We start from the raw sequence: 14,352 nt of genomic DNA on the forward strand, positions 1-14,352 counted from the left end.
GATTGGTAGATCAGTTCTTAGATAAGAACTTGATTGACAGGCGGCGTCATGTCAATTGAATGTTACATATCTTGTTATCGAAAAATTGACCCTTAGCGACACATATAAGCGACACTTTGAATTTAATCAAATTTTCTCTATAACAAGACAACCTGTTTCTTTAAAATGTACATATGACGTTGAAAGAATGTATGCAACGAAAACTGGTTACTCTGTCGCTTTAGCAACTATCAGATAAGATTTATCATAGTTGACCCATATTTGACAAACGTTTTCAGTTTTTGATCGAAACGAAGGAGCTACGCAACTCTTGACCTCTGCCTACTATACCAGTGTGAGTGTTTGTTTCTCATCAGATAAACCGCAGATATCTTAAAGTGAGTTTATTTATAACTTAAACTGAAAGCAGAAAGTGAGACATTTTCTAAGTGAACACAGCATAACTGAAATGTGGTTAATGTAGATACACTTAGACGGATACACTTCAACCGGAAGGTTTATGATTCACGTTTATTCATTGTAGATTGTTAACGCTTTCATTGTGTACCACGGGTATTGTTTTTCTTTAAACCACAGGCTAGTAGAGCTTTCGAAGACCGTGTATTGCGTATGGTCTCATTTCATTCATCGAGGGCTTGTGGGTATATTTGAAACAATGAATTGTTTTATACATTCTTTTAATTGGACTATACTAAAGGATTTTACATAGATAAAAGCAAGTAAGTGAACGTTTACATTTACGATTATACAGTTATGTATATATACGAATATGCATTAAGATAATTTTCTTATACATAATCACGCCTTTAAGTAAATGTACTTATAATTAAGTTACATAAATGTAAGTTACTAACATGTCAACATCAATATGACGACAAAACTAGAACTTACACATTAAAGATAAGACCTGATAATGATATCGATTGCAACAGGTAACATATCAGAGCCGCTCTTTGTGCGTCAATAGTTTGCATATTTCATGAATAAAGGATTGCTTTAAAGTAAAACTATTGGATTTTGTAACCGGTGTATGAACACTTCTAAACCGTTAAGCTTTTATTGAAAAGAGTGGCGATCGATCGAGTGGTATTGAAGTCCCCTAAGAAAAATCACTTAATGTAAATATTTACCTTTAAAGCAGTATATATATTCGATTTTTCCGTTGGTAAAATCATCAATTTATACTTAAATTATAACAAATACGAAATGAATGTTGATTATTTACCCCATGAAAGTAACACTTGACTAAAAGAGAACTGGTCACTTACTTGATAGATTTGATGGTTTAAAAAGAATGCTAAATTGTTATTTGTATAGCTTTGTGAATATACATCAATGTTTTCGTATAATTACTATTAATGGCACTCTGGTCGACAAAATTGAGTTACTTTTTATACATGGCAAAATCTGCATATGTTAAATAATGATAAATGAGCTCTATATCGCGTTAAATGGACTAGTTCACAGATTGTTTAAATACCATTTTTTTATTTTTGTCAAAAAATAGAAGTTTAAAAAATAGTGTGAAACAACATTAATCAAGTAGATCTATACCGAAAATGCAATTTCTTCGAATTGGCACGCGAAACAATGGAATATGGAGTTTTTCTTTTGTTTTGTAAAAAATACTTGGAGACATTTTAACATGTTTAAAATGTATGTTCACGTATGTTAATAACAGTTTGATCTCCAATAACATAATTTCACTTATTCAAAACGAACACGTTACTGAACTTTGTTTTTCTTGTATATTTTCTTCTCGACTGTAAAACGATTTTAGGCGCGTAATCAAATCAATACAATACGATAAAAGACAACGTTTGGGTCGTATTGATTCGTATTGATTATAAAACTTATGGAAATAGCACTTATAATGTTATTAAAATCTAGCCACATTCGGCCAGTAAATCATTAACCCTACCATTACACTCAAGTCACTTATATTCGTGGATTGGGTTGACATGTGTTCGGTCGAATATTCTATGATTATATTGACATGAAAAAAAATTATTTGAATGCAAACTACCCGTAAGTATTGATTGTATACAAGGTATTGAACATTGAACAGAACATAATGATGGGTAATTTGGGGTCGGTGGGATTAGGTAATCATCTTGGTTATAATGCTACGTCAACAAGTTTTCACGGATTTAGAGCTCTACGTTCACTGAATTGAATGTTTACTTCAGTGTTATTGATCGTGTATAACAATCTGCGCTGGACTTAATTCCAACTATTTACTTTAATTAATACTAAATGTTAAGTAACAAATGCTTATTGACAAATGCAATTTAGATATTTACTACTAAATTCTTAATATTTCATCGGTCATGTGTAAAAATACAGCTGAAATGCAAAAATAAAAACACAACGACATTAAATGATATAATCATACCTTTATCTATATCTTTATAAGTTAGATTTGTTACTTGGAACACAATAGTCAAATATACACAAAAATCCGTTTTTATACACAAAACTAGTATTTCACATTAATCCCACTTATGTACGGGGTTAACGTAGGTCATTGTCGAAGTGTCATAAATCCCACTTAGCGCAATTATGCCCCTTTTTGTACTTAGTACATTGGGGTTAAACAGCATTCAACTACCCCAACTCTCTATGTAACATATACTTCAACTACATACATTGAAATAAAACTTCACATATGTGTTTAGGATCTTAATATTCACTGTTTGACCATAAAGTTTAGCTGTAACCAGCGTTTAAGCAGGACTATGGCTTCATTTTAAACCTATACAATTCCGGTTAAGGTTTACTTGCAGATGAGATTTGGTATAATGTTTGCGTGTAACAAATAAATATCCATGATATTACTTTATGCATTTAATCGAACGACACACATGTCTTTGGGATCATCATGTGGGGTCACTTACTACGGCCCATAACTCTGCTTTGCAATTTAGCAGAATAATGCCTTGTTTTGAAATAAAACTTTACAAACATGTTGAGGTTCTTAATTATCGATAATCTACCAAGATCTATGAGTAAGACCAGCCTTTTAGCAGGATTCCCCCCCCCCCCGGCCCCTATAAACTGAAACAATCCGTTTAAGGTTTTCGTGACAATCAACATTAGGTTTTCATGCAACACATACATATCTCTGTACCTGGGGAAGTATGGAAACATCAATGGCGGGCGTGCAGCTAGGGACGTAAAAACGATTTCCATTCACGAGATCTTAAGAGTTTTAGAGTTTTAATTCAATCACCATGAAACTTTGCAAGAATGAGAATGGCATAATATAATATCCCGATCGAAACAATCCGTTTAAGGTTTTCGTGACAATCAACGTTAGGTTTTCATGCAACACATACATATCTCTGTACCTGGGGAAGTATGGAAACATCAATGGCGGGCGTGCAGCTAGGGACGTAAAAACGATTTCCATTCACGAGATCTTAAGAGTTTTAGAGTTTTAATTCAATCACCATGAAACTTTGCAAGAATGAGAATGGCATAATATAATATCCCGATCGGACTCGATTACTGATTGGAACACAAGAGGCAAATATGATTAATGGACCGTTAATGCTCCAAAATGTTCAAACTAAATGCTGTCTTAGAGGTGATACTTGGTCAATAATTTAGGTTGCATCAAAAAACCATGGTGACCCTTTGACAGAAACAAGCTTGAATAGAGACCTAGTTTGGGTAAGTCGGGTCAAGGTGAAGGCCAATGTTTATAAAATATTAAAACGTTATGTTTTATAACTTAGTAGGTTTGGAATGAGGAATTGTATTCAACTGGTGTGCGTATGTTGTTAAAATGGAGACCTTGCTGTTGATTGCATTTTGACATTGAAAGGACAAAAACAAATCTAAGAAAAAGAAGGTTTGCGCTCAATAACTTAAGTTTCGAAGGGGTTACACACACGGGAATTATATGTGGTGTTAGCTTATCTACAGACAATGCTTGGGATTGCCGGTAAGGTTAAGACTGTTAATAAACAATAGAGATAAAACAGTTTCAACTGAATAACTTGAGTTGTGATGGAAAATATTGCTGATTGTGATTGCATTGCTGTCATGTGGATTGCATTGGGGACCAGTAAGATAAAAGTTAAGGTCAGTGTCACTAAAAATAAAACGAAAAACCGTTTCTGCTCAATCACGTTAGTAAGATTAAAGGCATTTTGCCTTGCTGAAAGGTTTTTTTGAAACCAATGTAACTTACCTCCAGGCCCAGCTATAGATGAAACATGAACTATGTTATATAAATTATAATTTAATATATATGATAAACGCTGAAGGTCTGATTTAATCGTATTCAGGCCAAACTTTTGAATGCACCAACTCAATATCCTCATATCTTCTCCAAATAATCAATTAAAATATATCAATTTGTCTTTTTTGGCACTATGCTGTGTCACTAACCATGGGTCACTCTCTGACCTGCAATTTAGAAAAAAATGACCCTGTTAAACGTCTAAGAAGATCTTGACAAAGTTTGTTGTTTGCTATTCAGAACAATTGGACATACCAACATGTATGAATACGTATAAGGTAGTCCATATTACCCACATGGCATTTTTTAGTCGTCGCTTGCGAACAACTAAGATTAATACCACGTTTTGCTAGCCAGATTTCCTAACTACAAAAAGCCTGATAACTGCCGCATCTTGCGCCCAAAAAGAGTTCACTAATTATGTAAGAGGTTTCAGTTCTTCCACTATATTCATTCACAAATGGACAAATAATATCGTGTTTAATGGAATATTTTTGTACGGAGCGTATATAGAAAACACCATTCAACAAGTTTTGAATTATACGGGTCGCGGAAGAGAATGTTTATGAATGATTAAAATAGTCCACGTTTTGCTGCGTATTGTGCACGTGGTTTTTTGCGCAGCACAGTTCATTCGAATTCTGAGGCTATTAATGCATAAGGGAAAATAAAACTACTGCTGATCAACAAAAGATATGGAGAGTCCAATACACTATAACCCCTCTGTTGCGCAATTTCGTTGATAGTGCTTGCTAGTACAGCGGGGTTAAATCTGATATGTCTTGGAAACGATATTGTGTTCTCAATAACACCGGTGATAAGAACGCAACAGAATAAGGTAAAGTTTGTTTATATCCACAGTTCTCAATTTATAAAACGTTGCATATGAGTTCATCAATAACTACAGGTATACTATAGACAAGTACAAAAATGCATTATACCAGGGACCTATACAAACAAAAAATAGATCCCTGATTATACTTGCTAAAATAATATCCGAATATAAAACACTAATAAATATAAAAAGAAATATCTTTTGAAAAAATATTCGGCGTTAATGCTGACTTCAAAATAAAGTTTGAAAATTTACGTTTCTAAATAATTAACTATAAAAAGGTTAAACTATTGTGTGTTTATTTCACAATTTAGCATATTCCCCGTATGAATGTCTTTCTTCACCATCAAAGTATATCGTTATTAATATTTTATTAAAAACACGCAGTTTTCTTTCTTCACCATCAAATAATACCGTATATTAGTATTTGCTTAACACGCAGTTTTCTTTCTTCAGCATGACACATATCGTATATTAATATTTATTGTACACGTAGTATTCTTTCGAAACATTCAAATCGCACTTTCATAGCCGCGTCATGCAAAAATGGGTCTTATGGCGTTCCGGCCAGCGTAGCTCAAGCTTAGCCTGCACATTTGCGCAGTCTGCTCAGAGACAATGTTGTCCGCTATAAAAATCACTTAATGTATTATGGTCTCATTATGTATCTCCTGACCTGACTGCAAGATGCGCAGGCTGGATGGCTATAGCTATGATGGGCGCATATGGCATAAGACCCATTTTAGCATGATGCGGGTCTTTAATAATCTCATGGTGCATTGTAAAAGGCACATATAAGCACAATGCTTTTCGATACAAAATGCAGCCTGTGCATCTCTGTCTGGTCAGGAGATATTTTAATTCAATATTTTAAAATTGAATTAAAAATAGTAAAAATAGCAAATTTGGCATATTAGGGTATCCTTTTCAGGCGTTATGAAACGATTTCCAGACTTGCTGACCTAGTACGGCAAACATTGGTGGTTATATAATGACACGATTTCCCTCTTATCGTGACCCTATACTATTCGGTAATGTTTGTTTTCTCATCTTGAAAGCAAAACTGTGTTTATCGATAGTCAATTATGTCTTCCACTGACCATTTATTGACCGATTACAGACCCTGAAATTCTGCAAGATGAATTTTAACTCGTTATTGTAAATGGTCCACAATTTGTGTCTATGTGTCGTTTGAACATGCAGACAGTAGTCCGGAATTCCTTACTCTGAACAGTGTTACATCCTTTACGCTTTATACAGTGATGTAGCCGAAGCTCAAAGAATTTTTCTCTAATCAGCCTATGAAATATTCGAATGTATGTATCGGTGTCTGCTGGCTTTATGTAAAGGTCATTTAAGGTCTTGTTGTACATTTGGAATTTGAATATGGTGCTTAAAAAGTTTCGTATAGGAATTTCCTCACGAAATTATATTCTTAGTGTGATAGGTTTTCGATATTCCAACAATAGTCATTTAATATGATGGTGAATGAAAATTTTATTTTATATTAAGTGGTTCTCATTATATATTTTCATCATATTTTCTATGCTTTCAGAACGTCTTTAAAGGACGTGCTGTTGTTATTTCGTCTAAGTTATCTCTATAACATAAATAGGATAATAAACAGTGCACACACATCTCGACCTGTGAGTTAAAGTGGGTATGCACGATTCTGATATGTGTTAAAATGTAATATATTTATAAAAATATGTTACAATAACATAAAAAAGGCAAAAAAATACATTAAATACGAATTTCATAAAATGCCGCAAAGACAAATTGGCGCCCCGAGCCGATTGTGACGTATGAATATATATCGTTGCAGGAAATTAAAATGATCCGTAAAACCAAATTTAGGTTTACATCGTATATGCATGATATACATACTGGCGAATTCGACTGTACAGACATTTTCGATTTCAGAATTAAATATCTGGCTTATTTCGCATTTTTCGACACATGTTCTTCTTAACTTTTAGTTTAATTTATATTGAAATAGATGTTTTATAAGTTTTGTTTACACATTTTATATAAATTCATAAATATTTGACAAAATCGTGCATACCCACTTTAAGCAACATTGTTTATAAATTTGAATGGGATGTTTTTATTTTAAACTTGCCGAAAAAGATTTAACCTAATTTTGAAAAGGAGTTGCGTCTAAGATTCTGCAATAGCGAACAACTCTATTGATTTCAGGGCTTTGATTATATCATTAAATTTTCTGTAAATACCGTTGTTTAATTTCCGCATACCAACTAGTTTTGATTAATGATTTAAAATAACACGTATTTCAGGTTACATATACACAGGTCGTGTGCATGTTTCGTGAGAACATTACATAGTGATTATTCTGTTCACGTAAGGAATTTATTTATTTATTTATTTATTTATTTATTTATATATTTATTTATTCATTATCAATATGTTTTGATGAAGTCGCGTCATATGAAAATCGTTTTTATTTCAAATGCGGCCAGCGTAGCTTCAGACCTATGGCGCACCAAAGGGGTCGAAACTTTAACTTCTGCTCGAGCAGAAAAAAATGCAGCTCGAGCAGCATTTAAATGCTGCTCGAGCAGCATATTGCTGCTCGAGCAGCAATTTACTGGTCGAGCAGCATTTAAATGCTGCTCGAGCAGCAAAATTCCTGCTCGAGCAGCAATATGCTGCTCGAGCAGCATTTATTTTTAGAATAAACCATTGAACCCGTCGGCCAATCAAATTTGAGCTTACAAACGGACGACATTAGCTATCTCTACGGAAACGAAATAGACCGGTGTAGCGTCAATATTGTCAGATCGTGAGATCTGACGATTTCACAGTACCTCCGTGATATTGCTCCGATCAGTCGCCGTGAAAAATGTCAGATTGATGAAAAATAATATTTAACGCATTGTTGTTTCAATTCAACTTAATTTCGCGTTTTTACAGCTTGCAGTTATTTTCGGACATCTTTTTTCGGACGTTGAACCTTAACACATTATTCACAACAAAGATATCGAAACAGTAGTTCTAACACAATGCAAACATTTGAATTTTAAAACGATTTTCGTTTTAAATGTTATATATATCGATGATGTACATGCATTACGTTGTAAAGAAATATAGTAATGCCTAATTTACAGTCATGAGTGTTGCACTTATTTAATACAAAGATATCACATTGATTGAAGAAAATATTTTCAGATTATATAATATATATATATTATTTTAGCTTAAAAAAGTTAAAAACTTATTATGAACCAAATTCAGTTCCAGAAATATATAATCCCAATCGGTGTTTTTATCATTATTTTAGCTAATTCACATGTACACTCAATTCAGGAAAACTATTTTATTATATTTCATACAATCATAGTTACCACTATCATCATTTATTTAATATGTCAATAAGCTTGATTGGCAATTGTCACTTCAGCTCGGGTAATGCTTTAAAGTACCCCGTGTACTCTTAAGTATACTTTAATGTACCCCGGGTACGCTAAATATACTTAAACGTACCGTTGGTCTGTCTGTCAGTGCAGTCACTCACAAACTTGTCAGTGCTCTATCTCAGAAACTCAATATAAGTATTCAACATGAAACTTTATGGGTGTATAAATATAGCTGAGGAGAGGTGCCATGTACAAGAACCATAACCCGTCGCTTTCTGAAATAAGAGTTATTGCGCTATGTTGTTTTTCTATGATGTAACTAGGGCTATATCTCAGATACTATACAAGATTTTAACATGAAACTTCATGGGTGTATAATTATCAATGCACGAGAACCATAACCGTATACTTTCTTACATAACGGTTATTGCCCTTTCTTGTTATTGTTATTTTATGATGTAACTTTTCAGGGCTATATCTCATTTATAGAACCATGCATAAGAACCACAACCCTTCACTTTCTTAAATAAGAGTTATTGCCCTTTGTTGTTTTTGTATGATGTAACTTTTCAGGGCTTTATCTCAGAAACTATAAATACAAGATTTCAACATGAAATTTCATGGGTGTATAATTGTCAATGAGAATAAGTGCCATGCACAAGAAACATAACCCTAGTACATATGTACATGTCTGATGTTACTTTACAGGACTATATCACAGATACTATACACGATTTAAAGATGAAATTTAATGGACGTTAAGATATCAATGAGGAGAGGTGTCATGCACAAAATCTATAACCCTACACTTTCTTAAATAAGAGTTATTGCCAATTGTTTTTTTATGTTGTTACTATAAAATAAGTGAGATAAGGGTACAACCCTTCAAATAAACTTTTCTGTTAGTTCTGCACCCATCAATAATCAAAATTTATTTGGCGGGGATATCAATTTAACGAATTTGCTTATTATTAGTCTAAACGTTGAAATAGACTAAATATTTTAAGTAGCAATGAGAATATAAGACACAACAGACTCATCAGTCATCAGTATAATGTTAGCATATGTTTAGTCGGTTACTGAACTAGGGCAAATAAAGTTGAAGTTTATCAGGTGGTCTAAAAGTCCTCACCGCCTAGCAGATAAGTCTACAAAGTATTTTAAAGCCGGTTCATGAACATGAAATGATAAGTCATTTACGCCATCGGGATTATTTATTTTAAGTCAATATGTTTTTGGAATCATAAGGCACTCATTGAAAAATACACCACTACATAAATAAATATCTAGGTTTATAAGTTTTATCGTGCTGTACTTGTTTAGGAGATGTGTAATACCAACTGGCTACTTCTGTTTTCAGAACTAAAAGGCACAGAAGGATTTTATTAATATTTTGTTGAGTTCTCAGATTAATCGAGCCCAAAGCACTTCCTGCTACACAAACATATTTTCGAGCAACAACACATATTGATAATATCCATTTTAATGCCGTGCGGGTCTTTACAGTGGAGTGATCGAGTCGCACAGATATGTTTGCCGCACTCCAGGAATCAGAAGTCTGCTTCTCACGACTAGTCTCGATAAACTGAATCATAGGCCTGTCGCAACATTGTGGGATGCTTTTTAATGACCAAACATTTGGCAGTCTGGAAATAAAGTAAAAGTCATTCATACTTGTGTTAAAATAGTGACCTGAAAATCAATAGGGGTCATCTGCGGGTCACGATCAATGTACCTATGAAGTGTCATGATCCTAGGCAAAAGCATTCTTGAGTTATCATCTGAAAATCATTTTACTATTTCGGGTCACTGTGACCTTGACCTTTGACCTTGTGACCTCAAAATCAATAGGGGTCATCTGCAAGTCATGATCAATCTACCTATGAAGTTTCATGATCCTAGGTGTATGCGTTCTTGAGTTATCATCCGAAAACCATTTTACTATTTTGAATCACTGTGACCTTGACCTTTGACCTAGTGACCTCAAAATCAATAGGGGTCATCTGCGAGTCATGATCAATCTACCCATGAAGTTTCATGATCCTAGGCGTATGCGTTCTTGAGTTATCATCCGGAAACCATTTTACTATTTCGGGTCACCGTGACCTGGACCTTTGACCTAGTGACCTAAAAATCAATTAGGGTCATCTGCAAGTCATGATCAATCTACCCATGAAGTTTCATGATCCTAGGCGTATGCGTTCTTGAGTTATCATTCAAAAACCATTTTACTATTTCTGGTCGCTGTGACCTTCACCTTTGACCAAGTGACCTCAAAATCAATAAGGGTCATCTGCGAGTCATGATCAATCTACCTATGAAGTTTCATGATCCTAGGCCCAAGCGTTCTTGAGTTATCGTCTGACAACCACCTGGTGGACGGACCGACAGACCGACCGACATGAGCAAAGCAATATACCCCCTCTTCTTCGAAGGGGGGCATAAAAACAACAACAGTTGTTTGCAATAAGAAAAGCATATATATTCACTAGATTAAGTGTTCACAAAAAATACTATTTCTGAAAATAAAATTGCAAGAACGATAGTCTGACAGTGAAAAGTATTCATGTTTTATGCATCATAAATATACAATCACATTAAGACACTGAAAAACAACTTTTCATACAAAACAATATATTGGAGCAAAGAGAATGCTTTTTTTCATTATATGACACATTAATAAATTAAAATATGAGTAATCTTCTTGTTTAACCTTTTTTCAGGGTTATTTGACAAAAGACTCTATAACACAGTTTGATCCTCAGGTTATGATATTACATATGAAATATCATGTCCTTTATAAATTAAAAGAAAATGCAAGGCTCTAAAAACCAATGCACCAACAGAAAGGTACGATGATTATATTCTACATTCTCCCATTATTTTGTTGAATAAAAGTTAATGCAGATCTTTACTAAGCAAACTAGAGCTTTGTCACAGACGTGACAAATACCCCCACGGCCGAATTGACACAGACTATTTTGCATGCTGTCTTCACAAAACAAGAGAATCAAATTTATGGCTATTTTTAAGAATGATAATGCCATTATCATTTATGGCCATTTTGACCTTTGAACTCTTGAATTCTTTAGCATGACATGCAGTCCAAATGTATGGCCATTTTTTTTTACTTTTGAACTCCAAGTGTGACCAAGACCTTGGAGTTATCAACATGGCCTTTTTCTACCTCTGAACTCAAAGTGTGACCTTGAACTTGGAGTTATCGACGTAATTCTTTCGCGCGACACACCGTCCAATGATGGTGAACAAATGTGCCAAATGATTTTAAAATCTCACTATGAATGACATAGTTATTGCCCAGACAAGCTCATTTATGGCCATTTTTAATCTTTGAACTCAAAGTGTGACCTTGACCTTCGAGATATTGAAGTTATTCTTTCGCGCGACACACCGCCCCATGATGGTGAACAAATTTGCTAAATGATTTTAAAATCTCACAATAAATGACAAAGTTATGGCCCGGACAAGCATTTGACCCTTGAACTCCAAGTGTGACCTTGATCTTGGGGATATCGACGTACTTTTTTCACGCAACACACCGTTCCATGATGGTGAACAAATGTACCAAGTTATTTTAAAATCTAACGATAAATGACATAGTTATGGTCCGGACAAACTTTCGGTTTAAAACACACTAAGTGACCCCGTGACCTAGTTTTTGACCCAGCATGACCCATATTCAAACTTGGCCTAAACATCATCAAGATACAACTTGTGACCAAGTTTGGTGAAGATCGGATGAAATTTCGAGACAGACCGACCGACAGTACGACAAAGTGACACCTATATAGAAATATAAAGCTTATTTATTACCATCAATGCAAACACTCCACAGCTGTTTCCGTGGCGCTGTTTGTTGCAAGGTGGCGCTTTTAACTCTGAACTGATTTTTTCCAAGCCATCTTTCACAATTTGCCCTCGTTGACACATGAACTGGCTGCAACAAATATTTTGTTGGTAAAAATCAACAAAAATCATGTGCCTATATACTTAAGCGGTACTTTATCTATACCAAATTGTTTTGGTAATCAGTTTTCAAACATATATATATATGTGAATCTATTAACACATTATTTGAAACACATAAGTGTGAGAGATAGGACACAATAATAAATAAGAATGAACTAAGAAAGCAAGCTTAAATTTATATATATTTATATCATTTTTAAGTGTTGGTGCTCATTACAAGTTAATATTTAAGATGAAAATCCAAATATAGAAAACAAATAAGATTTACAAAGTTTTTTGAATATCTTGTTTGCTATATTGCCTGATGAATGATAACTGGAACTGGCCAAAAAAGCTCCCTAAATGTGACCTTTGATCTCTTGTTAACGCATGCTCTGCAGCTTCTCTACATGGAGAACATATGTGGTAAGCTACACTTCAACACCGTTATTTCGAACACCGATAATCCGAAGTCACCGTTATTTCGAAGTAATTTTCAGGTCCCGATTTTGGTTCTCCTTTGTTTAATGTAAAATTTCATTGTTAATCCGAACTTCGTTAAACCGAAGAAATCGTTAATTCGAAGTGATTCAGTCGGTCCCAACACTATAATTCGCACCTAATTATCAATCTTTAATCCGAAGTCAAAACTGCAAAATAAGGTGCGTAAATTCACACCTTTGTCGTGGCGCGTAAAAAGCCGATCATTACACCTTTGTCGTCTGCGCGAACGCCGTTGTTCAGAGATACATCGCGTATTAGTTAAAAAAAAATGTTTAATTTCCGAAAATGTATTCATATGTATGTATGTCTGATAATTTGTGCTATTCTTTATATTTTATATGTTCTGTAATAAGACAAATATAAAAACAAGAAAAAGAATCGTTTTATTCCTCCGTTTGTTACAAGTGGAAATCTATTTGCTATCTGACTAGTTTACGCTTTTAAGTAAGCGTGTAACAAAACCATGCGAATTCCACAACGTTTTATTTTTACAGAATCAGAAAAGTCTTCTGTCAAATGTTTATTTCGAATTATCGTTAATCCGAAGTTTTTTTAACGGTCCCGACGACTTCGAAATAACGGTGTTGAAGTGTATATTAAAAATTGCATATTCAATTATCGAATCACAGTTTGGATAAGCTCAGAGACACACATAAAATGCACATACACCAACTGCTACTGTGACTGCTATATCAAGCAGGTAAGACAAAAAATGAATTTCAGCTTTGAACCTTACCAGAACAAATCGAACAAGGCCTTGTTGTTACCACCCAATGAGTCGTAAATGGTTACAGTCCTGGACATAACACTTGCAACCAGCAAAACCCAGTGATTGTTGCCTTTACATTGTGGCAGCATAAGTAGATCATACATATTGAAGTCCACCTACAAAATGTGAAATTAAAATGTACCTTAAACAATGTATACATTACTAAACAGTGAGAACTTTGCTCAAATTACTTCAAAGAAGTATAGTGGCATGCTAGAATCAAGTACAGTTTAAGTTAACAATAAAACAAAAGATTGTCAGGCAATATGGTACTCCTGGAACAACTTTGTAGAGGTCATCATTTACAAAGAACATGTAGAATTTATGAAGAACCACCACTTTTACATAAAAATTCATGTTATGTAAATCGAAGACTTTGGCATTCATATCTCACAGACATATCAAGTCATTACCACTGCCACCTTCATCAACATAATTATTGGACACATAGAGAACTACTATATCTCACTACATACAAAATGTGGTAGCCCTAGATCCGAGAGTTAAGGACAAGAATATTTTAAAAGTTTTCACAAAATAAGCAAGAAAGAAGTGTATATAATGTTCAATTTTGTGACCCGCGGGTCAGGGTCAAATTTGACCCAAAGGGCATAATTTGAACAAACTTGGTAGAGGACAATAAGATGTT

The 14,352-nt window shown here is 34.2% G+C and overlaps 1 protein-coding gene across 9 annotated transcripts in view; it reads left to right on the top strand.

The window, feature by feature from the left end:
- The window catches only part of LOC127855949 (glycoprotein-N-acetylgalactosamine 3-beta-galactosyltransferase 1-like), a 40,503-nt gene that overhangs the window by 5,992 nt on the left and 20,159 nt on the right, over positions 1-14,352 (top strand). Inside the window, exon 1 of one of the 9 annotated variants that reach the window (XM_052391883.1) lies at positions 162-377. The exons of 3 other annotated variants lie outside the window; for them this stretch is intronic. Coding sequence is in view for 1 of the 6 variants with exons in the window: in XM_052391878.1 (XP_052247838.1) it covers positions 6,076-6,115 (40 nt within the window). In the remaining 5 variants the exon portion in view is untranslated. Of the gene's footprint in view, positions 1-161; positions 720-6,060; positions 6,116-7,420; positions 7,446-14,352 lie in introns of those variants that run through there. 5 more of the 9 variants (XM_052391882.1, XM_052391884.1, XM_052391880.1 and 2 more) reach the window with 5 other exon arrangements.

This window comes from Dreissena polymorpha, chromosome 13 (assembly GCF_020536995.1).
Source record: "Dreissena polymorpha isolate Duluth1 chromosome 13, UMN_Dpol_1.0, whole genome shotgun sequence".
In the NCBI taxonomy this organism is placed as follows: Eukaryota; Metazoa; Mollusca; class Bivalvia; order Myida; family Dreissenidae; genus Dreissena; species Dreissena polymorpha.